The sequence below is a fragment of the Euprymna scolopes genome, chromosome 10, assembly GCF_053919585.1.
Source record: "Euprymna scolopes isolate OS-2025 chromosome 10, ASM5391958v1, whole genome shotgun sequence".
NCBI classification, from domain to species: Eukaryota; Metazoa; Mollusca; class Cephalopoda; order Sepiida; family Sepiolidae; genus Euprymna; species Euprymna scolopes.
In genome coordinates, this window is record NC_136491.1 from 64,241,804 (window position 1) to 64,268,850 (window position 27,047).

The 27,047-nt window shown below is 42.5% G+C and overlaps 1 protein-coding gene and 1 long non-coding RNA gene across 2 annotated transcripts in view; one reads left to right on the plus strand and one right to left on the minus strand.

Moving 5' to 3' along the window:
• The window catches only part of LOC145286020 (uncharacterized), a 50,329-nt gene that overhangs the window by 15,343 nt on the left and 7,939 nt on the right, over positions 1-27,047 (minus strand). The gene's annotated exons all lie outside the window — the stretch shown is intronic.
• Positions 24,142-26,964, plus strand: LOC145286019 (ufm1-specific protease 2-like). Its single transcript, XM_080134638.1, has one exon. It carries the CDS (start codon positions 24,477-24,479, stop codon positions 26,448-26,450), a length of 1,974 nt encoding a protein of 657 aa, XP_079990764.1. The 5' UTR covers positions 24,142-24,476; the 3' UTR covers positions 26,451-26,964.

Genomic DNA, 27,047 nt, shown 5'->3' on the forward strand with positions numbered 1-27,047 from the left:
CCAGTTATTTTATTCAATCCAATTTTATAATTTTTCTATAATTTCTTATATTATTTGTCATTTTATTATTGTAAAATAAATAGGATTTTGTCAATTTATGAATGACAATAGCTTTTTTATGAAAAAAGCAAGAAAATTTGTTTAGTTTGTTTCTCCAAGAATAAATTTTCTTCTCATAAATTTTTATCAAACTTTTCTTATCATATTTTTTCATTTTTTGTTCTTCCATTAATTTGTGTTTATTTTTATAATTGCCATACATTTTCTTTTTCTTTCTAAAAAGACATTATTCTTATTTTGTACTCTAAAATTTCTTTGATAATCTTTATTTTTATTATTGTATTTTTCTTTATTTTTCTCTCTTAATTTTTTTTGATTTTCTTTATTTCGAATTTAAAATTCTTTAGTATATTTCTCTTATTTTTTTTTATTTTTTTATTTCGAATTTTAAATTCTTCTTTATTTTTATTTCTATAATTTTTTTGATGTTCTCGATTTTTCACATTTATTTCTTCTCTATTTTTTCTCTATATTTTTTTTGATATTCTCGTTTTCTTTTTAAATATTCTTCTTTATTTTGTTCTTTAAATTTTTTTGTCTTTTTGCATTTTTTGTTTTTTCATTTTCCATTTTTCTTTTTCTTGTATTATTTTGAAGTTCATTTTTTTTTCAATTCTTCTTCATTTAATTGATTACCCACCTCATAATTACTTCCATTATTACTATTCTCAGGCCCTGGATTTAACTCAATATCCATTGTCATCGACATTTAAAGTGACGTCTGCTTTTATCCTTTTTTTTTAATTTACCTTTAAAAAAAATCTCCTTCAGACGATTTTTTTTCTTTTTTCTTTTGTAAATAAATATATATTTATTATCATTATTATTCCAAGTTCGTTGTTAATATTATATATATAAATACACGCAAAGAAAAATACAGGAATAATCGACAATGTTGTCTGTTTTTCTAAAAAAAAATATTTCTCTTTCATTCCCTGAACGAATGAGATAAATGAATAATAAAATAAAAATTCAACAATCTTTAAACTATTTTCAGTATTTCCGAGTCAGTTTAAATAAAGTTGTGTTGTTTTTTCTTTCATTTCTTCTAATAAAATAAAATAAAAACTAAACCTTTTATTTTATCCATTTTTTTCTGGCTTCTTCTGATTGTCTCTGCCACTCTCACTAGTATTTTCTTCTTTTTAGTCTTTTAAGTTCACATGTATTATTCGACTTATTTACTTCCGAAACTAGGCAAGCAGGTTCACTGCTGCTGATGATAATATGGACAAGACACGATCTCACAGCAGCAGCAGCAGAAGCTCTAAGAGTAGTAGTTATAATAATAACTTGGAACCGGCAAATTATTAGCATATTAATAGTTCGATTTTCATCGGTTTTTAATTTAAAAAAAAAACCATTACACGGGATTGAACCTAAAATCTTTCCACCAATCCTGGCTCTATACCCGTTATGGTAACATATAACATTTTCAATTTAATTTCGAATCACAGTAGTTGTTATGAAATGACTACATTTTTCATCAAATGTGATAACGAAAAATTTGAGTTCATTCAAAGAATATGTATATCATAGAATTCACTAATATTTTTAATCGATAAATTCACCATTTTTTGCTATAAAATCATAAGGAGCTTACCGATGCCACCAGCCATGTTCATATACGAAGAAACGTCTCTCGGGAAACGCCCAGGCCAGGCAGTAGGAGCGGCAGACACTCTTGGCAAGAACAACATTCGTCGCACCCTGTACGTGACTGATAGAACCACTGGTATACGATTTCTCGTTGATACCGGTGCAGAAGTCAGTATCATCCGTAAGAAGTTTGTGAAAGAGAATCATCCTCAATCAAACTTATTTCTACACGCAGTGAACCACTCCTCCATTCCTACTTACGGAGAGACATCGATAACATTAAATCTTGGATTACAGCGCGCACTACGTTGGGTCTTCATCGTCGCAAAGCTACCCGTTCCGATTTTAGGGGCGGATTTTCTGCACCATTTCGGCATCCTTGTAGATGTCAAACGCGGCAAACTCATTGATAATAACACTGGACGTTCCATGCAAGGCATAATCAGTGGGTCGACCGAGATCAGCCCAGTTATATGTAAAGATACCACGGATCCGTATACAGATTTGCTGCGAGGTTTCCCGGAATTAACTCATCCTACGTTTAACGGTGACAAAGTTAAACACGATGTCACTCATCATATCCAAACAAGGGGACCGCCTGTGAGCACGCGCCCGTGCAGACTTAAACCCGATCGTTTAAGGGCGGCTAAACAAGAATTTCAGCACATGTTGGATGTAGGCGTTATTCGACCCTCTAATAGCAATTGGTCATCGCCACTCCACATGGTGCCAAAAAAATCAGCCGGCGAATGGCGCCCTTGTGGGGATTACCGCGCACTTAACAGTCGCACTACTCTGGACAATTACCCTATTCTGCATCTGCAAGACTTTTCTAACTCGCTTCACGGAAAAACAGTGTTCTCCAAAATCGACCTTGTTCGCGCATACAACCAGATTCCCGTACACCCAGAGGATGTTTCTAAGACTGCGATCAAAACTCCTTTCGGCCTTTTCGAATTCTTACGCATGCCCTTTGGATTACGTAATGCAGGGCAATCTTTTCAACGCTTTATTGACGCAGTTTTGCGAGGACTACCATTCGTCTATGCATATATGGACGATCTCCTTGTGGCAAGTGCATCAGAACGTGAACACTTACAGCATCTGCAGCAGTTATTTCACAGATTGACAGATGTGGCGTTATTATTAACCCGCAAAAATGCGAGTTTGGAGTTTTTTCACTTTCGTTTCTCGGCCATTTAATCAACAAAGAAGGTATCCGTCCCCTTCCAGAGAAAGTCCAATCTATAGTCGATTACCAAGCTCCCACTTCACTTCATAAACTTCGAGAGTTCCTCGGTTTAATTAATTTCTATCGACGTTTTGTGCCCCATTGTGCTGAAATCGCGCAGCCATTAACCGACGTACTCAGAAATAAAAACAAAATAAATGAGACGATTACATTAAGCGAAACGGAATTACGTTCCTTCGATAAGGTCAAGCAGGCATTAACAGAAGCGACAATGTTGGTTTTTCCCTGTCCAGATGCACCCCTAGCTTTATCCGTTGATGCATCCGACGTTGGCATTGGAGGTGTACTGCAACAATTAGTGGATAATACTTGGCAACCACTAGCTTTTTTCTCAAGGCGTCTTCAGCACGCTGAAACCAAATACAGCACTTTCAGCAGGGAACTTTTGGCCGCATACTGCGCAGTTAAACACTTTCGTAACATGTTGGAAGGATCCACTTTCACGCTTTTTACGGATCACAAGCCGTTATCGCATGCTTTGCTTGCCAAGCCCGGAAAACACTCACCCAGGGAAGCTCGCCATTTGGATTTCATATCACAATTTACTGCGGATATCAAGTATATCAGAGGGAAGGAGAACGTAGTTGCAGATGTATTATCGAGAATGCACATCGATGCTATCAAGCGATTGATGAGATCGACCTCCACCAGATCGCCATCGACCAACAGGATGACGAAGAACTAAATCGCTTACATCACTCCGAAAATCTAACTTTCAGGCAAGTCCCAGTACCTTGTTCCAACGAGACGATATGGTGCGATGTTTCGAACGGTCATGAATGCCCCTATGTACCCCTTAAGCATAGGCTGTAGAATAATCAAAAGAACTGTTAGTCAATAACACACAACAACAACAACAACAATAATAATAATAGCAGCAACACTTACCAAGGGTCCAGCTCATGCATAAGACAGACATCAGATTGAGCTGGACTGAGGGCTTGTATTTATGTACAAGCATATCCAATCAGGTGATTCAGCCAATCACAATCCAAGGAATAGACTGGCCCATGTGTGCACAATGGAATCTCCCATTGTGCCATAAATAGTTCTCCTCTTTCATGAGAAGTAACTTTAATCTTTGTCAAGTTATCCACAACTTGAACGCTGACCGAAAGTCCACTACACAATCCAACATGGCACTACGAACAGGATTCGAGACAGAAGATTGGGAAGACTATTTCCTCAAAGCAGGCATTGCTGCCGATTCCGCCAAGAGCTACGCTGCAACTTTTGTGAAGGAAAAACTGAGGAAAGAAAACCTTCAAGTAATGGATCGAGCCATGCTAAGAGAATTGGGAATCACGACAATGGGAGAAGCTCTGTCTATTCTTCGACAAGCCAAGGAGCCCGCTACCCAGACCACCTATGCTAAGGCACCAGCTGCCAGGCCTCCCCAACTTCATCTCGAAATGACCCCCCAACAATTCAGAAAATTTCGGATTGACTGGGAAGTATTCACCAGAATAACGGACATGCCAACTTCTCAGGCCAATACCCAGTTATACAGTTGCGCTGATGAATCCGTTCAAAACGCAATCATAAATACGTACCCTAAGTTCTTCACCACCAACCCAGACAAGCTGCTAGAGATGACAGAAGCATTGGTAACTCAAAAATCAAATCCCATGGTCCATCGGATGACATTTGCAGCTATATCACAGCATGAAGATGAACCCATCCAACAATACCTTGTTCGTCTTAGGTCCACGGCCATAGACTGTAATTTTTCATGCCCCAACTGCGATCACGACCTGTCCGACATTTACATCAAGGACCAATTTATCAAAGGGATATCGAATGATACGCTTCAGACCGATCTACTGGCAAAAGCCGGGTTGCTAAAAACTCTCAACCAAAATATTTGTCATGCTGAGGCATTTGAGTCTGCACTACGGGACCAAACCGCAATGACTGATACCTCAGACATAGCTACAGTCCGGATGTCAATGTATCGCAAAAAAAAAAAACACTGCTGTACGAACTAGCAGAGGCAATATTCGCACTAGCTCTACTGCTACTCACAACGATAACATTGCTGATAAAGAACCCCGTCAAACCTGCATAGGTTGCGGTAGTCACCAACACGGTACTCCAAGGACAAGTGCCCGCCATTTAACGTGTCCGGCATGGAATCAAATGTGCAACACTTGTGGGAAACTTAACCATTTCTCAGCAGTGTGCCGGACAAAGAAATATTGCCCGGCAGTGATAAAGAGTTTTGAAGACCAAGAAGCTCCCATGAATACACTCATGGCCCATATCACATTCGATCAAATGAGGGGCACCATTATGACTACAGAAGGTGATCTGTTAACTGAAATAAATGCATCAGTAATCTCATTCTCACCAAAACCAGATCCCAGACGAGCTGTCAATATCCCTAGGAGTTGTAGTACAACGCTAAAGGTTTTTCCCGACAGTGGTGCCGCCATTTGTCTTGGGGGACCAAAGCATTTAATCAAAATGGGCCTCACAGAGATTAGTCTTATCCAATCAAGAAAGATCATACGAACAGTTGGAGGTTTCACACTCATGTGTCAGGGTTGGCTACCAGTTGAGTTTGTGGTCAGAGGGAAAACAACTAAACAAGCCCTCTACATATGCAAGGGCATACAATAGCTTTATCTCAGCAGAGCAGCCTGCATCGATGTGGGAATATTGCACAAACATTTTCCAAACCCTTTAGCAGACGTACATGAAGAGGTAGACACCAAGTCTAAAAAGTGTGTAGATCAACTGCCAAATCGCCCCAAAAACCTTCCTTTTCCCGCAACAGAAGATAACATAGGCAAACTTAAGAGCTGGCTCCTAGAAAAGTTTGCCAAAACGACATTCAACAAAGATGGGATATTTCCAGCCATGTCCGGCCCAGCTGCCCACATTCACCTCAAAGAGAGAGCAATCCCTAAAGCCAGGCATAACCCAATTCCTGTACCCTTCCACTTCAAGGAACCAGTAAGACAAGCCCTTTGGAAGGATGTAGAAAAAGGTATCATAGCTCCAGTACCCGTGGGTATGCCTACTGATTGGTGCAGTACTATGGTAATAACTGCCAAAAAGAATGGTAATCCAAGGAGAACAATAGATTACCAACACCTTAACTCTCAATGCAAGCGAGAAACCCACCATACTGGGTCGCCATTCCAGTTGGCACTGCAAGTGCCACCTAGAACAAAGAAAACAGTCCTAGACGCTGTTGATGGATACCACTCGATTCTCTTAGACAAAGAATCTCAACCATTAACCACCTTCATAACTGAGTGGGGAAGATACATGTATCTTAGGATGCCTCAAGGATATGTCGCATCTGGGGATGCTTACACTCGCAGATACGATGAGATAATAAAAGATATCCCACGCAAGGTGAAGATAGTAGACGATACCCTGCTATATGACTCTAGCATTGAGGGAGCCTTTTATCATACCTTCGATTTTCTGCTCCAATGTGCTAAGAATGGAATTGTGCTCAACACCGACAAATTCCAATTCTGTCAGGATGTCGTACAATTTGGAGGCCTCCAGATAACTTCTTCAGGAGTGACCCCTTCTGAGTCCATAATACAAGCGATACAGGATTTTCCAGTCCCAAGGATAATTACTGATGCCAGATCATGGTTTGGGCTTGTCAACCAAGTAGCCTGGGCATATTCACTGGGTCCAGTTATGGTGCCTTTTCGGGACCTCGTCAAACAAAACTCCAAATTTGCTTGGAATCAAAACCTTGAAGACGCATTCAAAGATTCCAAGCGAGTTATAATTCACCTAGTCCAGAAGGGGGTAGCAACATTTGACAAAGACAGAGCAACTTGCCTTGCTCCAGATTGGAGCAAAGAAGGAATGGGCTTCCTACTCCTACAAAAACATTGCCAATGTACCATGGAAAAAGCCCCAATCTGCTGTTCCGAAGGTTGGCATCTGATATATGCCGGCAGCAGATTTTGCACGGATGCTGAGCGCAGATACACACCAATAGAGGGTGAGGCAGCAGCAATAGCATGGGCATTGGAGAAATGTCGTGTGTTCGTCATGGGTTCTCCAAACATCATAGTGGTCACAGACCATGAACCTCTGAAGGGGATATTTGGCGATCGTGATCTGAGCAAGATCCAAAACCCCCGGCTCTTTAGACTAAAGGAAAAGACCCTGAGATACAGATTTACCATACAGCATTGCCCCGGGAAGTGGCACAGAGGCCCTGATGCAGTTTCCCGCCACCCAGTGGCGATGGTGCAAGCCCTCCTCGATGTATTTCCAACAAAACCCTCTCAAATGGATATACTGGAGTCGAACAACATAAGCAACATAACAGAGTCAACAGCCTTAATAGCAACATTTGCAGACAGCAATAATATAGCCATGCTATCACCAGACCTAATTCATTCAGCAGGTCATGGCGATCAACAATATAACAAATTAATAGACACAATACAGCAAGGCTTCCCAAAAACATGTAATCTCACTGCGCCCGAAATCCGTGAGTATTGGGAGGTGAGGCACCGCCTTAGCACTGACAATGGTCTAGTATTGTTGGATCAAATGATCGTCATCCCCAAAACACAATGAAAAAAGGTCCTACACTGCCTGCATTCTGCACACCAAGGAGTAGTCGGCATGAAAGCAAGTGCCAACGAATCTGTGTACTGGCCAGGGATGGATGCATCAATCCGCAGTATTAGGGCGAATTGCATGGTATGCTCAACCATCGCACCTAGTCAACCAAGGGAGCCTATCATTCTAACACGATCCCCAGAGTGGCCATTCCAACAAATCGTCATGGATATTTTTATATTGGAGATCACACATACCTTGCCTGCGCAGATAGGCTAACTGGTTGGCTAATTTTATACTGCCTAGAATCAGGTCACACTACTACAACCAAATTGATGTCCATATGCCGACAACTGTTCCAAACATATGGTGCCCCAGAAGAACTCAGCACCGATGGCGGCCCACCTTTCACTTCCAGCACGTTCCAAGAATTTCTGAAAACATGGTGTGTTAGGCACAGATTATCTTCTGTTACATATCCCCAATCCAATGGCAGGGCAGAGCTCGCAGTAAAAACTGCAAAGAGGATTGTGAAAGGAAACACAGGCCCCCACGGTTCCTTGGACAATGACAGTGTTGCCCGGGCCATCTTGCAGTATCGGAATACCCCAATCAAAAGCATTGGCCTATCACCGGCCCAATTATTACTTCACCGTCGACTACGTGACTCCATCCCATCACAGCCAATCCTCTACAAGCCTCATCCTGAATGGGTGTCAGCGGCACAACATCGCGATGAAATGCTCCACCACCGCTATGCAAAAATAGTAGAAAGATACAATAAATATACCCACAACCTTCCACCATTACAAGCTGGTGACACTGTAGCCATCCAAAATCCAGTCAATCGCAGATGGAACACAACGGGCAAAATCATCAGTTCCCTACCAGATCGACAATACCGAATCAGGGTTAACGGATCCGGAAGGATCACACTTAGGAACCGCCGTTTCCTCAGAAAATGTGAACTTAAGCCTGCACCAACCCCAATACCAAGTGCAGCACTAGGACCAACAATTCCCTCAAGCGATACTACATCCTTGCATCTCCCACTATCTCCCTGTAATAGCACATACACAGCAACCAAACCCCAACAACAAACCACACATATATCCCCACGCTTTCGATCAAGGATTCCCCGAGCTCTTTCTAGGTTACTACCACACAACAAACTAGGCCTAAAAGAGAGATACACCTCTCACACAACCCAGCCTACTCGTGGGGGGGGGGAAGAGGGGAGATGTAGAATAATCAAAAGAACTGTTAGTCAATAACACACAACAACAACAACAATAATAATAATAATAGCAGCAACACTTACCAAGGGTCCAGCTCATGCATAAGACAGACATCAGATTGAGCTGGACTGAGGGCTTGTATTTATGTACAAACATATCCAATCAGGTGATTCAGCCAATCACAATCCAAGGAATAGACTGGCCCATGTGTGCACAATGGAATCTCCCATTGTGCCATAAATAGTTCTCCTCTTTCATGAGAAGTAACTTTACTCTTCGTCTGACTACGTCTTCATCGTTCGAGTTACATGGTTAAAAATTTGTTGGTTCGTATATTGTTACTCTGCGCGTTATATTGTTAATATTTTGTTATCACCTTGTTAAATTTGTTATTGCTTATCTTCTTCTTCCCCCGGCACCACTTTTTCAATTACCGGACTCTTTTTTTTTTTTTTTTTTTTTTTGGACTGTTATCTTTCTCTCCTCTTGTTATACGCCGGCCATGGCATCTGCCAGCTGTGTGCCGACGGTTGAGGTGAAGAAAGATGAGGCATCAGGTGGATGGACAAAACCACCAAAAGTAAAAATTGACGTGGTAAAATTTGTCGAAGACGCAAAGAAATGTGTTGAATTTACGACAGAAACTGGTATAAAGTTGGAACAACCGCGGTTACAGGAGTTTGCTAAGAGGACTATTTCTCTATTTGTAATAGACCGCAAAACCAAAAAATTAATAAGATAAACGAAAGATGTTGTCACCAAATTAATTGCATCAGCAGGTTTAAGAGCTGAGCGAATTACAAAATGTAAAGGATACAACACATGGGCAGCTCTTTTTAAGACGGAAGACGAATGCATAGCTATGACAAAAAAAGAAATCATTACCAATGAGTACGTTCTGAGGATGGAATATTTAGGAAGGCGAAGAACTACAGTGTCCATTTTTGAAGTTCCTGGTGCTGTCCCCGGGGAATACCTAGCCGCTTTCTTACTTAAGTTTGGGGACATAACCGGAATAGAGGAAGACCATTATAATGGAGTATGGACTTTTGACATTCTGCTTAACGCAGAAGCATTTTTACGTATACCATACTACCTGGAGGCTGGTGTAGAGAAGCTGCCAATCGTGGTCGCAGGCAGAAGACCAGCATGTTGGATATGTGGGGAAGTCGGCCATCTTACTTACACATGCCCCAAAAGGAAGCCAGCTGTAAAAATTATCCCTACAAATGACCGGAAAATAGGTTATGTAAAACCTAAGGACAATTCCCAGACACCAGCAGAAGAGAAAAACGAAATCACACCTGAAGAGTTTGAAAAGACTTTTAATTCAGAGAAACAATCCCCCAAAAAGAAGGACAACTGGACACTCATCCCTCTTTCAAAAAAATCCCCACCCAAGACTTATGCTAAGTCCCTCTCTAAAGAAGAGAAAATTGAAATTAGAACAAGTAAGGACCCAGGGGGCAATAAATTCAAAACCCTACTGAAACTAAAAGAGACGCTTGATGAGAAAAGGAGAAAATCTGAGGAGAAAGAGTTCCCTGAATCCCTTTTCCCTGAAAAACCGACCTCAAAAGAAAAGCAAATCCCTCACAAAGCCCCCTTACTAAAGCTTCTCTGCCCCATAGAGACACCAAAATGACATCTCTAGGTTCTCCCTCCAAAAAGACCCCCAAACCGTCACCATTCTGCTCGCCAAACAACACGCCCAAGAACACCCCTCCCCCTTCTCCAATGAAAACAGACATGCCCCCTCCTCCCCCCTCAGATAAGAAAAGACATAGAAGCCCCTCTGTAGAGACTGAATCAAGGAAAAAAAAACAACCCTTCTTTAATGGGAAGGATGTGTGCAAGATCACGGCGGAAGTAGAGAACATAATGAAGTCCCATAGCAGGAAAGAATACAGAAACCTCCTCGCTTTCAAATCATACCAAAAAAAAGACATTACTAACCCTGAAAATTTTAAAACAAACCATATACTAACAGTTGTCAAGAAACGCGAGGAGGCCAAAGGACTATGGACTATGCTGGAGGAAGCAAACTCTGCTTTCAACCTTTATCCTCCAGCAGCCTATTTCAACGACAACGATTTAATCGCAATTAGAAAACGATGTGTTGGACGGGTCCCCATCAAACTCCATCCTTCACTTTATAGGGCAGTTAAACTAACCTTCCCCCTAGACATCGGCGGTCTGTCCCCTGACGGGTCTATCACCACTGAGATGACCACTGGATCATTGGGGACAGCTGTCGGTGTCTTGACACCGTCTATGTTTGATTAGGTTTCTCAACCCTAAGTAACTCAAGATGGCTTCCTTAAGATTAGCTAGTTAAAATGTCCGAGGGTTGAGGGACGCCTCTCGTAAACTTCGAGTTGCACGCGACCTTCAACGCCTTGGTGTGGATATTTGTTGTATACAGGAAACTCACTTCATTCCTAGTGATTATCAGGGTGTGCTCCTTAGAGACTTTCAGCTCTATTCAGCACATTATGATACCCATGCAAGGGGGGTTACCTGGCTAGTTAAGCGCACTCTTGATGCGTCGTGTGACCCTATTTATGCAGATCCAGAGGGAAGATTGCTCGTTCTAGATGTTACCGTAAAGGATGTGGCATTTCGTTTTATTGGGGTTTATGCGCCCAATAACCATACTGAGCTAGTTTCCTTTTTTCGGCGAATCGAGCCTTTCATGAATTCGTCTCGACGGTTAGTTTTAGCGGGAGACTGGAACGCGGTCCTGGATCCCGAGTTAGATCGCGGGGTTAATACCAGAAGGGATACTAATCAGAACCAGGATGCTAAAGCGTTTCGAGACTTTGTCGACAAGTTTGATCTTGTCGATAAATTTCGGAACGAAAAACCCGGGGATTTAGCATGGACTTGGACAGGTAGACGCGGCTCCGATTCGGTGCAACTTTCGAGTTACATCGATCGGTTCTTAGTTAGGAGAGTCGACTTAGGGCTTTTAGACTGTCCAAGTTTTCATCGTATAGTTTATTCGGACCACAGGCTTGTCCGGGTTCGAGTAAACTTAGATAGTGTTAAACCTAGGATGGCTAGTTACTGGAAGTTCAACACGTCGTTGTTCGATGTGAAGGACTTCCGGGAACAGCTTCTACTAACAATACAGAGGGAATTGACGGGGGCTATCATCGGGAATAAGTGGTGGGGCAACCTTAAAAAAGTCATTAGGTCCTTCGCTGCTGATTTTAGTCGCCGGCTCAAACGTAGTTCTAGAGCAGCGAAAGCGGCGCTAGAAGATAGATTAGAAAGGGCGGTGGAGGAGGGGGATAGTGCTAGCTATACTGTAGTTAAGGCTGAACTGGACTCCTTGGATAACAGGGAGGACCAGGGAGTATTAGTTAGGGCTAGATTAAAAAGAGCGCCAAACAAGGCAACAAACATGGCCGCGTCATTGCGTGCGGAGGAGTTTCGACGTTCTGCAGATCGACACATCGCCAGTGTCACATTGCCGGACGGACGAACCGTAACTTCAAACGACGGAATCTTGGAGGGTTTTTGGACTCATTTTCAGGAACTTTTTACCAAGGAGCCCGGTCTGACTATTGAACAGTTTGACACCTATTTAGCCGACTTTTCTCGCCTGGAGGCGACCGAAGCAGCTAGGTGTGAAGGTAGCATAAAAGAGGAAGAAGTCATTGAGGCCTTGAAACAGGTCGGGCTAGACAGGACCCCTGGGATAGATGGTCTGCCCTACGAGGTGTATTTGAGGCTGTCGCCCATTTTTATCCCTTTGCTGACCGTACTTTTTAACTCCTGGTTTAGGAACGGGTGCATACCTCAGTACTTTACCAGGGGGATCATTAAATTGTTACGCAAAGATAAAAATGGAGGGGATGGGATAGGTAATTTCCGGCCCTTAACGATGTTAAACACAGAGTTAAAGATTTTGGCCAAGATCTTAGCAAATCGTCTGCAGATTGTCTTACACCGTCTAATAAGTCCCGAACAGACTTGTTCTGTTAAGGGCCGGACGATTCAAGACAATTTGCACACGATACGCTTGATCGTAGAAAAAGTCGACACAGAAGCCGCGCTGATCAACTTAGATCAGTCCAAAGCATTCGACAGAGTAGACCATCGTTACCTAGAGGCTGTTCTTCGCTCGGCTGGGTTTGGTCCCCAGTTTCGCTCTTGGATTTGCCTCTTGTATGCCAACCCTGGTGCTATGGTAGAAGTGAATGGGGTGAGGTCGAAACCCTTCATGTTAACAAGATCGATCCGTCAAGGTTGTCCGTTATCCCCAATGTTATATGTGCTGGCGCTTGAGCCATATTTGCGCCAGCTTCGGGTGAATCCGGTCCTTCGCGGGATTACTTTGCCAGGTGGCTCTACCCCGGTAAAGTATACCGCCTATGCTGACGACGTGACTGTGCTTGTAACGAGCAGTGCCGAGATTAGAGTCGTTGACATAGAAGCAAGTCGGTATGCCAAGGTCACAGGGGCCATAATTAACTACGTTAAGTCTATTGGCTTACGTATCGGTGCCTGGAGGGGTATGCCCCTTCAGGGACCCTTTGGTTGGACTGATGGGCCATGCAAGCTACTCGGCGTCTGGTTTGGCCCCGGTCTCCAGCTGGAGAAAAATTGGTCGGAGGTATTGGAAGCGGTCAAGGTCGCATCTCATTTGTGGGCCTTGAGAAATCTGTCTTTGAAGGGTCGGGCGGAGGTATGCAATTCTCATATCTACCCCCTGATCCTTTACCGTCTATCAGTACTTCCACTCCCGGAGACCACACTAGTTGATCTGGTGCGTGCTCTTTTTGCATTCTTATGGCGCGGAAAGCAAGCCATGGTTACTCGGGAGGTCTGTTACCTGCATCCGTCTGAAGGCGGTCTGGGTATGCCTAGTGTGCAAATACGTAGACACACTCTTAGGCTGATATACCTGGATCGAATGTGTACACCAAGTGAGGGAAACGGTGTCTTCTGGATAGAAGACACTAAGAAAGCCTTTCAGGCTTTGGAGAGTGTGCATTCGGCTAGAGGAGAGGCACACAAGTTGTTCCGAAACGAGTGCCCTTTCTATCGCGAGTGTCGGCAGGCCTTGAGATTTCTTCTACGGGTCCAAGAAAGCCTCTCTGACACCCAGCTGTTGTCTCGCAAGGCGCTATATCGGGCCTTAGTGAGGGGATCCGTTCGAGACGAAAAGATTGAGGAGTTCGGTTTTACGAAGGAGGAGCGCCGCTTAATATGGCCTTGGGCGCCTGGGTCGAGCTGCTTCGATAATTACGAGGCATCACTCACCTGGCTGGTAATACGAAATGCCCTCTGGGTCGGCAAAAGACTTTACGCAGCGGGTTTTACGGAGACACCCAATTGTGTCCGATGCGGAGAATGGGAGGAAGACCTTGATCATGCTTTCTTCCACTGCGCCATTGTTCGACCGTTGTGTGAGTTAGTTGAAGGCTTCACGGTTCGCATGCTGAGCGAGCGTTTTTTTGTGCTGGAGTCGGTTTCCCCGTGCTGCAACTGGGCACCGACCATGAAGAAAGAAGAACGCTATGTTTTTCTGTGTTTACTAGCAGTTATGAGAGGCATGATTTGGACGACGCGACAGAAGGAGGTTTACGGAGGTGAGACCTTCACTGCTCCCCAGCTTGTCCTCATTTTCAAATATCGATTGAAAATGCGAATTAAGCTGGAGAAGGTGAAACTCACTCCTGTGAATTTCAACGACAGGTGGGTGAAAGTTTCGCGATTGTGTAAAGTGAATGGAGCTAATCTTGAATTTCTTTTTTGAGTGGCTTAGGTTTTTTTAAGGATTTTGGGTGACTTGATCAAACATAGACATGCATCGGACCTCCTAGAGTAGGCTAGTTAGGCATTTTTGTTCGATTTTTAACTTAGCTAGAGTATGCATGCTATCATCGCCCGAATCCCCCTTTTTGGTTTTCCCTGTCCCAGCGTCCCCCCTTTTTTTTTTTTTTTTCCCCCACTTTTGGTTCGATAACCCCCAATCCCGGCCCCTTAGGTGACGGATAAACTGTTTTACCAGATATGTGGGCCATTTTTTTTGTGTTTGAATAAAGTCAGTTTTCGTGGGACCCACATCTTTTCGACTGGCAAAACTTTTTATCCGCCACAATTAGTAGTGAGGGGGTTCTTTTTACTAACCACCTTTTAGCATTGTATATTTTTCATCCAATTTTGTAAATAAGATTTTTATCCCCCCCCCCCACATCATGTATATATATTTGTAACTTTCGGGTTTTAAGTAGGATGTCCACAGAGTGATTCTGGTATTTTGGTGAAAGAGTCTAGTTAAGTTAACGTTATGTTAGTTAGGTCAACATTAACCCCCACCCCCCTTTTTCGGCCTTGTGCCACATTTTTATTTGTGTAATTTTATTTTATCAAATAAAATAAATATTAACTTTAGTCTTTGTCCATCTTGACTACGACTTTATCGTTCGAGTTACATGGTTAAAAATTTGTTGGTTCGTATATTGTTATATTGTTAATATTTTGTTATCACCTTGTTAAATTTGTTATTGCTTATCTTCTTCTTCCCCCGGCACCACTTTTTCAATTACCGGACTCTTTTTTTTATTTATTTATTTTTTTTTTTGGACTGTTATCTTTCTCTCCTCTTGTTATACGCCGGCCATGGCATCTGCCAGCTGTGTGCCGACGGTTGAGGTGAAGGAAGATGAGGCATCAGGTGGATGGACAAAACCACCAAAAGTAAAAATTGACGTGGCAAAATTTGTCGAAGACGCAAAGAAATGCGTTGAATTTACGACAGAAACTGGTATTAAGTTGGAACAACCGCGGTTACAGGAGTTTGCTAAGAGGACTATTTCTCTATTTGTAATAGACCGCAAAACAAAAAAATTAATAAGATCAACGAAAGACGTTGTCACCAAATTAATTGCATCAGCAGGTTTAAGAGCTGAGCGAATTACAAAATGTAAAGGATACAACACATGGGCAGCTCTTTTTAAGACGGAAGACGAATGCATAGGTATGACAAAAAAAGAAATCATTACCAATGAGTACGTTCTGAGGATGGAATACTTAGGAAGGCGAAGAACTACAGTGTCCATTTTTGAAGTTCCAGGTGCTGTCCCCGGGGAATACCTAGCCGCTTTCTTACTTAAGTTTGGGGACATAACCGGAATAGAGGAGGACCATTATAATGGAGTATGGACCTTTGACATTCTGCTTAACGCAGAAGCATTTTTACGTATACCATACTACCTGGAGGCTGGTGTAGAGAAGCTGCCAATCGTGGTCGCAGGCAGAAGACCAGCATGTTGGATATGTGGGGAAGTCGGCCATCTCACTTACACATGCCCCAAAAGGAAGCCAGCTGTAAAAATTATCCCTACAAATGACCGGAAAATAGGTTATGTAAAACCTAAGGACAATTCCCAGACACCAGCAGAAGAGAAAAACGAAATCACACCTGAAGAGTTTGAAAAGACTTTTAATTCAGAGAAACAATCCCCCAAAAAGAAGGACAACTGGACACTCATCCCTCTTTCAAAAAAATCCCCACCCAAGACTTATGCTAAGTCCCTCTCTAAAGAAGAGAAAATTGAAATTAGAACAAGTAAGGACCCAGGGGGCAATAAATTCAAAACCCTACTGAAACTAAAAGAGACGCTTGATGAGAAAAGGAGAAAATCTGAGGAGAAAGAGTTCCCTGAATCCCTTTTCCCTGAAAAACCGACCTCAAAAGAAAAGCAAATCCCTCACAAAGCCCCCCCCCTTACTAAAGCTTCTCTGCCCCATAGAGACACCAAAATGACATCTCTAGGTTCTCCCTCCAAAAAGACCCCCAAACCGTCACCATTCTGCTCGCCAAACAACACGCCCAAGAACACCCCTCCCCCTTCTCCAATGAAAACAGACATGCCCCCTCCTCCCCCCTCAGATAAAAAAAGACATAGAAGCCCCTCTGTAGAGACTGAATCAAGGAAAAAAAAACAACCCTTCTTTAATGGGAAGGATGTGTGCAAGATCACGGCGGAAGTAGAGAACATAATGAAGTCCCATAGCAGGAAAGAATACAGAAACCTCCTCGCTTTCAAATCATACCAAAAAAAAGACATTACTAACCCTGAAAATTTTAAAACAAACCATATACTAACAGTTGTCAAGAAACGCGAGGAGGCCAAAGGACTATGGACTATGCTGGAGGAAGCAAACTCTGCTTTCAACCTTTATCCTCCAGCAGCCTATTTCAACGACAACGATTTAATCGCAATTAGAAAACGATGTGTTGGACGGGTCCCCATCAAACTCCATCCTTCACTTTATAGGGCAGTTAAACTAACCTTCCCCCTAGACATCGGCGGTCTGTCCCCTGACGGGTCTATCACCACTGAGATGACCACTGGATCATTGGGGACAGCTGTCGGTGTCTTGACACCGTCTATGTTTGATTAGGTTTCTCAACCCTAAGTAACTCAAGATGGCTTCCTTAAGATTAGCTAGTTAAAATGTCCGAGGGTTGAGGGACGCCTCTCGTAAACTTCGAGTTGCACGCGACCTTCAACGCCTTGGTGTGGATATTTGTTGTATACAGGAAACTCACTTCATTCCTAGTGATTATCAGGGTGTGCTCCTTAGAGACTTTCAGCTCTATTCAGCACATTATGATACCCATGCAAGGGGGGTTACCTGGCTAGTTAAGCACACTCTTGATGCGTCGTGTGACCCTATTTATGCAGATCCAGAGGGAAGATTGCTCGTTCTAGATGTTACCGTAAAGGATGTGGCATTTCGTTTTATTGGGGTTTATGCGCCCAATAACCATACTGAGCTAGTTTCCTTTTTTCGGCGAATCGAGCCTTTCATGAATTCGTCTCGACGGTTAGTTTTAGCGGGAGACTGGAACGCGGTCCTGGATCCCGAGTTAGATCGCGGGGTTAATACCAGAAGGGATACTAATCAGAACCAGGATGCTAAAGCGTTTCGAGACTTTGTCGACAAGTTTGATCTTGTCGATAAATTTCGGAACGAAAAACCCGGGGATTTAGCATGGACTTGGACAGGTAGACGCGGCTCCGATTCGGTGCAACTTTCGAGTTACATCGATCGGTTCTTAGTTAGGAGAGTCGACTTAGGGCTTTTAGACTGTCCAAGTTTTCATCGTATAGTTTATTCGGACCACAGGCTTGTCCGGGTTCGAGTAAACTTAGATAGTGTTAAACCTAGGATGGCTAGTTACTGGAAGTTCAACACGTCGTTGTTCGATGTGAAGGACTTCCGGGAACAGCTTCTACTAACAATACAGAGGGAATTGACGGGGGCTATCATCGGGAATAAGTGGTGGGGCAACCTTAAAAAAGTCATTAGGTCCTTCGCTGCTGATTTTAGTCGCCGGCTCAAACGTAGTTCTAGAGCAGCGAAAGCGGCGCTAGAAGATAGATTAGAAAGGGCGGTGGAGGAGGGGGATAGTGCTAGCTATACTGTAGTTAAGGCTGAACTGGACTCCTTGGATAACAGGGAGGACCAGGGAGTATTAGTTAGGGCTAGATTAAAAAGAGCGCCAAACGAGGCAACAAACATGGCCGCGTCATTGCGTGCGGAGGAGTTTCGACGTTCTGCAGATCGACACATCGCCAGTGTCACATTGCCGGACGGACGAACCGTAACGTCAAACGACGGAATCTTGGAGGGTTTTTGGACTCATTTTCAGGAACTTTTTACCAAGGAGCCCGGTCTGACTATTGAACAGTTTGACACCTATTTAGCCGACTTTTCTCGCCTGGAGGCGACCGAAGCAGCTAGGTGTGAAGGTAGCATAAAAGAGGAAGAAGTCATTGAGGCCTTGAAACAGGTCGGGCTAGACAGGACCCCTGGGATAGATGGTCTGCCCTACGAGGTGTATTTGAGGCTGTCGCCCATTTTTATCCCTTTGCTGACCGTACTTTTTAACTCCTGGTTTAGGAACGGGTGCATACCTCAGTACTTTACCAGGGGGATCATTAAATTGTTACGCAAAGATAAAAATGGAGGGGATGGGATAGGTAATTTCCGGCCCTTAACGATGTTAAACACAGAGTTAAAGATTTTGGCCAAGATCTTAGCAAATCGTCTGCAGATTGTCTTACACCGTCTAATAAGTCCCGAACAGACTTGTTCTGTTAAGGGCCGGACGATTCAAGACAATTTGCACACGATACGCTTGATCGTAGAAAAAGTCGACACAGAAGCCGCGCTGATCAACTTAGATCAGTCCAAAGCATTCGACAGAGTAGACCATCGTTACCTAGAGGCTGTTCTTCGCTCGGCTGGGTTTGGTCCCCAGTTTCGCTCTTGGATTTGCCTCTTGTATGCCAACCCTGGTGCTATGGTAGAAGTGAATGGGGTGAGGTCGAAACCCTTCATGTTAACAAGATCGATCCGTCAAGGTTGTCCGTTATCCCCAATGTTATATGTGCTGGCGCTTGAGCCATATTTGCGCCAGCTTCGGGTGAATCCGGTCCTTCGCGGGATTACTTTGCCAGGTGGCTCTACCCCGGTAAAGTATACCGCCTATGCTGACGACGTGACTGTGCTTGTAACGAGCAGTGCCGAGATTAGAGTCGTTGACATAGAAGCAAGTCGGTATGCCAAGGTCACAGGGGCCATAATTAACTACGTTAAGTCTATTGGCTTACGTATCGGTGCCTGGAGGGGTATGCCCCTTCAGGGACCCTTTGGTTGGACTGATGGGCCATGCAAGCTACTCGGCGTCTGGTTTGGCCCCGGTCTCCAGCTGGAGAAAAATTGGTCGGAGGTATTGGAAGCGGTCAAGGTCGCATCTCATTTGTGGGCCTTGAGAAATCTGTCTTTGAAGGGTCGGGCGGAGGTATGCAATTCTCATATCTACCCCCTGATCCTTTACCGTCTATCAGTACTTCCACTCCCGGAGACCACACTAGTTGATCTGGTGCGTGCTCTTTTTGCATTCTTATGGCGCGGAAAGCAAGCCATGGTTACTCGGGAGGTCTGTTACCTGCATCCGTCTGAAGGCGGTCTGGGTATGCCTAGTGTGCAAATACGTAGACACACTCTTAGGCTGATATACCTGGATCGAATGTGTACACCAAGTGAGGGAAACGGTGTCTTCTGGATAGAAGACACTAAGAAAGCCTTTCAGGCTTTGGAGAGTGTGCATTCGGCTGAGGGGGAGGCACACAAGTTGTTCCGAAACGAGTGCCCTTTCTATCGCGAGTGTCGGCAGGCCTTGAGATTTCTTCTACGGGTCCAAGAAAGCCTCTCTGACACCCAGCTGTTGTCTCGCAAGGCGCTATATCGGGTCTTAGTGAGGGGATCCGTTCGAGACGAAAAGATTGAGGAGTTCGGTTTTACGAAGGAGGAGCGCCGCTTAATATGGCCTTGGGCGCCTGGGTCGAGCTGCTTCGATAATTACGAGGCATCACTCACCTGGCTGGTAATACGAAATGCCCTCTGGGTCGGCAAAAGACTTTACGCAGCGGGTTTTACGGAGACACCCAATTGTGCCTGATGCGGAGAATGGGAGGAAGACCTTGATCATGCTTTCTTCCACTGCGCCATTGTTCGACCGTTGTGTGAGTTAGTTGAAGGCTTCACGGTTCGCATGCTGAGCGAGCGGTTTTTTGTGCTGGAGTCGGTTTCCCCGTGCTGCAACTGGGCACCGACCATGAAGAAAGAAGAACGCTATGTTTTTCTGTGTTTACTAGCAGTTATGAGAGGCGTGATTTGGACGACGCGACAGAAGGAGGTTTACGGAGGTGAGACCTTCACTGCTCCCCAGCTTGTCCTCATTTTCAAATATCGATTGAAAATGCGAATTAAGCTGGAGAAGGTGAAACTCACTCCTGTGAATTTCAACGACAGGTGGGTGAAAGTTTCGCGATTGTGTAAAGTGAATGGAGCTAATCTTGAATTTCTTTTTTGAGTGGCTTAGGTTTTTTTAAGGATTTTGGGTAACTTGATCAAACATAGACATGCATCGGACCTCCTAGAGTAGGCTAGTTAGGCATTTTTGTTCGATTTTTAACTTAGCTAGAGTATGCATGCTATCATCGCCCCAATCCCCTTTTTTTGGTTTTCCCATCCCAGCGTTCCTTTTTTTTTTTTTTTTTTTTTTTTTTTCTCCTCCCACTTTTGGTTCGATAACCCCCAATCCCGGCCCCTTAGGTGACGGATAAACTGTTTTGCCAGAGATGTGGGCTATTTTTGTTGTGTTTGTATAAAGTCAGTTTTCGTGGGACCTACATCTTTTCGACTGGCAAAACTTTTTATCCGCCACAATTAGTAGTGAGGGGGTTCTTTTTACTAACCACCTTTTAGCATTGTATATTTTTCATCCAATTTTGTAAATAAGATTTTTATCCCCCCCCCCACATCATGTATATATATTTGTAACTTTCGGGTTTTAAGTAGGATGTCCACAGAGTGATTCTGGTATTTTGGTGAAAGAGTCTAGTTAAGTTAACGTTATGTTAGTTAGGTCAACATTAACCCCCACCCCCCTTTTTCGGCCTTGTGCCACATTTTTATTTGTGTAATTTTATTTTATCAAATAAAATAAATATTAACTTTAGTCTTTGTCAAGTTATCCACAACTTGAACGCTGACCGAAAGTCCACTACACAATCCAACATAGGCGAGCTGTCTTCTTTCAATTACACAACTTGTCACATCCTGGCATTCGTTCTACCCAGAAGCTGGTGACTTCTTGTTTCATCTGGACAGCCATTAACCGAGACATTCGCGAATGGACCAAGAGTTTCGTCCCTTGCCAGAAATCGAAAGTACAGAGGCATATTAAAAGTCCCCTTGCTACCTTCGCAACCCCTGAGGCACGATTTCAACACGTTCACAAAGATTTAGTGGGTCCACTCCCACATTCGAGAAACTGTACATATTTATTGACTTGCATCGACAGATTCTCTAGATGGCCTGAAGCCATCCCCATCGCAGATATTTCCGCAGAAACTGTTGCCCGAGCCCTGGTTACACATTGGATATCGCGTTATGGTGTGCCTCACACCATCACAACCGATAGGGGCAGACAATTCGATTCCTATCTTTTTTCTGAGTTGTCTCGCCTACTGGGAAGCAAACACATAAGGACTACCTCGTACCACCCGGCATGATCGAGCATCTGCACCGTCAGTTGAAAGCAGCTATTAGAGCACATTCCGACCCTAACAGGTGGACAGAGTACCTCCCCTTCATTCTATTAGGCATCAGATCCACCATAAAAGCAGATATTGGCTTTACGCCTGCCGAAATGATTTCCGGAACAACGCTGACTCTCCCTGGACAGATGGTCGCACCGACCACTCCTACACGCATGCCTGACCCAACAAGTTATACCTCTCGTGTGAGGGAATACTTGGCGAAACCTTTTAACGTTGCCCCGAGAACACAGAACACACGCACTCACGTCCCCAAAGACATACAATCGTGGACTCATGTGTTTGTTCGGAACGATGGAGGCACAGATCGACTGCAAACACCGTATTCCGGTCCCTTTAAGGTATTGAAACACTACTCAAAGTTCTTCATTATCGACATTGACGGAAGACGAGATTCAGTCAGTGTTGATCGCCTGAAGAAAGCTATTCGGGATGACGATGTGCTAGCACGCAAACGGACACAAAACACTGCAGTTCAGAACGGAAACATCAATTCACCAGTAATTACAACTTCTACCAGATCGGGCAGATCAGTACAACGTCCTCACCGATTTGCTGTGTATAGCCAGTGACTTTTTCACTTTCTTTTGTTCGACATACTGTCTAGTAGGGGGGTATGTAGCCTCTACACCGGAACTAATTTTGACGTTTCCGGAGAGCTCCAAAAAAAGACAAAAAAAGCCATGGCGCTAAATTCGAGGAGTCTCTCGCTCTCTTTTTGCTCGCGAACACCAGAGGAGTAAGACGCGTTACTGCCACGCTCTCTCGCTCGTGCGTGACACACCCTGTGCCGGTTCCAATGGTGAAACCACACACAAAAAAAGAAAAACATTCTTCTTATCTATTCACTCCGCTCCTTACCCGAACGGCTTTTCTAAAGAAAATTAATTTATCGTTTCTTTCCAACTTAACGCCAAAAACATTTGACCAGTCGGGAAGGATTTCTTCTTCTTTTTTTTCGGACTCAAAATAAACACGAGTGTGATACACCAGGGCTAATAAATTTACACCTCTTATAACAAGCCAAGTCTGAATATTTGTTTTTAATTAATTTTTCTAAATATTTGTTTTCTTATTAATGTTTTTGAAAAATTAATTTTAAGTGAGCTGTTTGTTGTTTTGCCCAGCGAGCACCTCGCGTCATTTTCATATAAAATTCAGTTTTATGATTTCTGAAATTTCGTTTTGATAGTGTAGAAGCGTCAAATAAGTTCTGTTTAAAATAAATAAAAATTGTTTATTCGGTACTTGCACAGTTTAGTCAAGACATCAAAAAATGAAAATATCGAAAAAAGTTTAAATCGTACGTATCGTATCTGTTATGGAATGAAGTTCTCCGAAAAAAAAAATCTCACTTAATTTCATCAAGTAGTTTTTGCGAAAAAACAATTTATGATACCGAGCCAAAGGTTCGATTTTTAGGAAGAAAAGCTAGTTATTAAAGATGGGGAGGGAGTGTCGGCGCTTTACATGGAGTTATCTCCCGTCGTTTCTAAAAATCAAACAAAAATTTAAAACAAATCTGATGTCTGCCGTCAACGCGCTCTCATAAAAACGTGTTTTTCCGCTGTAAAAAAAAAACAAAAAAAAAAAACTACTCAATCAAATTAAGTGAAAAAATTTTTCGGAGATCTTCATGTCAAAACGGATACGTACAATATAACCTTTTTTCGGTATTTTCATTTTTTAATAGCTTGATTAAACTGTACAAGTACCGAAATTTTTTTCGGAGAACTTCGTTTCATAACGGATACATGAAATATAACCTTTTGTCGATATTTTCATTTTTTAATGTCTTGAGTACAAGTACCTTTATTTTTAAAAAATGAAGTTCTGCTTATTTAAAACTGTTAACTTCTGAAATACCGATATCATTGCTTTTATATTGTTGGCATAGTAACTTAACGGTGATTAGGGAATTTTGTTCCTTTATGTAATAAAGGGTTCGTCCACCTAAACTCCAGTCTTGCAAAAAAAATAAATAAATAAAAAATAAAAATAAAAATAAAATAATAATAATATAAATAAATAAATAAATAAATAAATAACGCTCTTTAAAGGTTTTCGGGTATGTTGACAACAAAAATATGCCGGCGCTTGCGCGTACAAGTGCCACTACTTTAAATATATGGAATTACATTGCTTAATATCCGGAAAATCACTTATTTGCAGAAAATTTACATCCGATATTCGTTTTCAGTATACCCGAAAACCTGTTGCGGTCGTCATTTTAAAGGAAAATGTTGAGGTGAAAAACGAGTAAAAAATTTACCTATAGTTTTTTTTTCTATTTTGTTCTATTTTTGTTCTATTTTGTTTTTGTTTTCTGTTCTATTGTCCCTTAAAAATAGTAGAATCATTTTTTTTTTTTCAGGGAGAGGGTGTTCTCTTCTACTTTTAAATATAGGTTTGTTTAATTTGACAAATTTCTTAATGTTTTTTCTTTACGCATATCCTGATTTTAACTGATGCAAATTTTTCTAAATTCCGGTTTTACATGAGCTCCTCCTCTAAGTGTAAAATTTTAAATTTTATTTGACATCAAGGGAGATCACTCTGGGTGTTGTTTCATTTAAAAAAACAAAAACGAGAAAAAAAAAAGCAGCAGTAGCAGTTAAGATGGCCGAGTTGCAGGATGTTTTTCTCCAACAGTCTGTTTTGGGATCAATTAGCGAAGCCCTAAAAAATGTTGGTATTGGTCTTTTAATTGGAGAAGAGAACGGTCAATTAATGACTGTTTGGTGTTGTACACGATCAAGTGAAAGAGTTCAAGTAGATGCCATAAAAGTTAATAACATTTTGCCGGGCGGCCTGAACGTTTTGGGTCTGTATCGAATTTCCGATTCTAGTGTCCAGAACGATGATGACCCTATTCGACCCACTGTTGAAGCTCTAATGAAGTTTTTGAAGACTAACCGTTTTATAGTGTTTAACTACGCGGACCAACACCCACATAGTTCGACTATGCTGCTTTTTATGTATTGTAACAGCGGATACGACCTGGATATCAGTACTGTACCTTGGACAGCTGTTGTCGATGATGATGCTGGAGGAAATAGAGGTTGTTTTTTAGACGGACATATTCGTTTTAGATTGAAAACTCAGATACCGCTAAAATTCAAATACGAGCCTAAGTCAGATAAGCTAATCAAGGTGATCAAAACTGAAGTGGAAGAATTGTGTAAAGTGATCAGCTCTCCGCTGACGGTTTTTCATGTGAAAAACAGTTGTGTGCTGCTTTTTAATAACGATGAAAAATCAACAAATAAACCCGAAGAACAGTCGTCGACGGAAGGAAATGTTAACAATGAAAATGGTGATCGCTCCCCATCACCCCTGATTCTACAACGATACCAACAAGTATACAGTCCGGATGAGACATGCGATGACTTGTACAAATACATCGAAATAACGAGCGATGCTGATAAGAGTTTTATCGGCCACATGGACACGTCACAGAAGAAAAAGAAGAAACCGACAATTGTGTCTGAGTTTCAAAAACCAGCTATTTCTTTGGATATGTTTCTGTCTATATCGTCGGACACGAAAACAAAACAGACCCCGTTATGTGCACCTTTAATACACCAACGACAAGATGATTTTCGCCAGGTGTGCATACCCTTGCAGCTAGATGTACTTACTATAGTACCGTGTTCGTATCTTTTGTCACAGCTTCCCCGAACTTTATCCACAGCTGTCTGTCGCCAAATACAAGCTGCTGAGTGTTGCATTACCGAACATCATAGGCAAGGATCAAACTTTCCTTTACCCAAGTTTTACCATATCGAACTGCTTGGATCCAGTTTATTGCTCTCCATAACTTACCCAGAAGAAATCGATGAAAATTTGTTGGAATACGAACGAAGGCACCTTCATCATTTATTCCGTCTACCCCTGACTTCCCCTATTTTCCGTAAAAGAAATGGTGTTGTTTTTCAAGAGGACATAGCAGCCCTAGGTGGATATTTAATTAACCCTCATGTTGGTCTTTCTTCTGGGATGAAAGCTGGTACACTACATCTGGTCCACGGTAGATACGCATATCATCACTATATGCAAGATAATTTTGACGATAACAAATGGGGATGCGCTTACCGTTCCTTACAGACCATCATATCCTGGTTTCGCTTCCAGGGTTATACCGATGTGCCAGTGCCGTCTCATAGAGAAATCCAACAAGTTCTGGTCGATATCGAAGATAAACCAACATCATTTGTTGGTAGTCGTCAGTGGATAGGATCGTTTGAAGTCGGGTACTGCTTAGACCATTTATTAAATGTGCAGTGTAGAGTCATGAGTGTTAATTCTGGAGTCGAATTGGCATCTCGAGGTCGGGAATTATCGATGCACTTCGATGGTCAGGGAACTCCTGTGATGATCGGTGGAGGTGTTCTCGCTCACACAATCCTCGGCGTCGACTATAATGAAATAACAGGAGATCTAAAATTTCTTATCCTTGATCCTCATTATACGGGTGGAGAAGATCTCAAATTTATCCAAGATCATGGATGGTGTGGTTGGAAGGGGACAAATTTTTGGGAAAAGAATGCTCATTATAATTTATGCATGCCACAGAGACCAGTTTGTATATAACGTTGTTTTATTATTTTAAAAAAAAAAAAAAAAATGTCATGTTAACACTGAATTTGTTAAAAACAAAAAACTATGCTTCTTGCCATAGTAACTGCGGAAAATATGATTCTAATTTTTTTTTTTTTTATGAAAACTAGTGTATATTTCAAGTTTTGATCAAAACTAACAACTTTTTTGGTGCAAATAGCGCAATGGGGTTTGAAATGTGAATCTCGTTTTCGCTCTGGTAAAAGTTAGGTCACGTTATACTTGGTCGCCGGTCCTGCGATCTTTCAGCCCCCCTCCACAATAAACGTTTTTAAAATGCCTTCCCCCACCCCACATTTTTTCCTATCATTATTTTTTATTTACGACTTTTTGAGCGATTCTCAGGACTCTAAAGAAGAGAATATCGTGATGTTATCTTTGTATCCCCCCCCCCACCGCCAAAAAAATTTTCGAGCAATTATTAGACAACAAACTGAAAAAATGATAAAGAAACAAAAATATAACAAATAAATGCTACTAAAAGCAAGATAAGTTGTTGTTCTCCCTACTTGGACAAGTTTTTAGGATGCTTATGTTTATGTTACTGCACTATTTTTAAATAGCATTTTC

Bases quoted from the DNA above. Each gene is read 5' to 3' on its own strand.
- LOC145286019 (XM_080134638.1), top strand. From the start codon at position 24,477: ATGGCCGAGTTGCAGGATGTTTTTCTCCAACAGTCTGTTTTGGGATCA.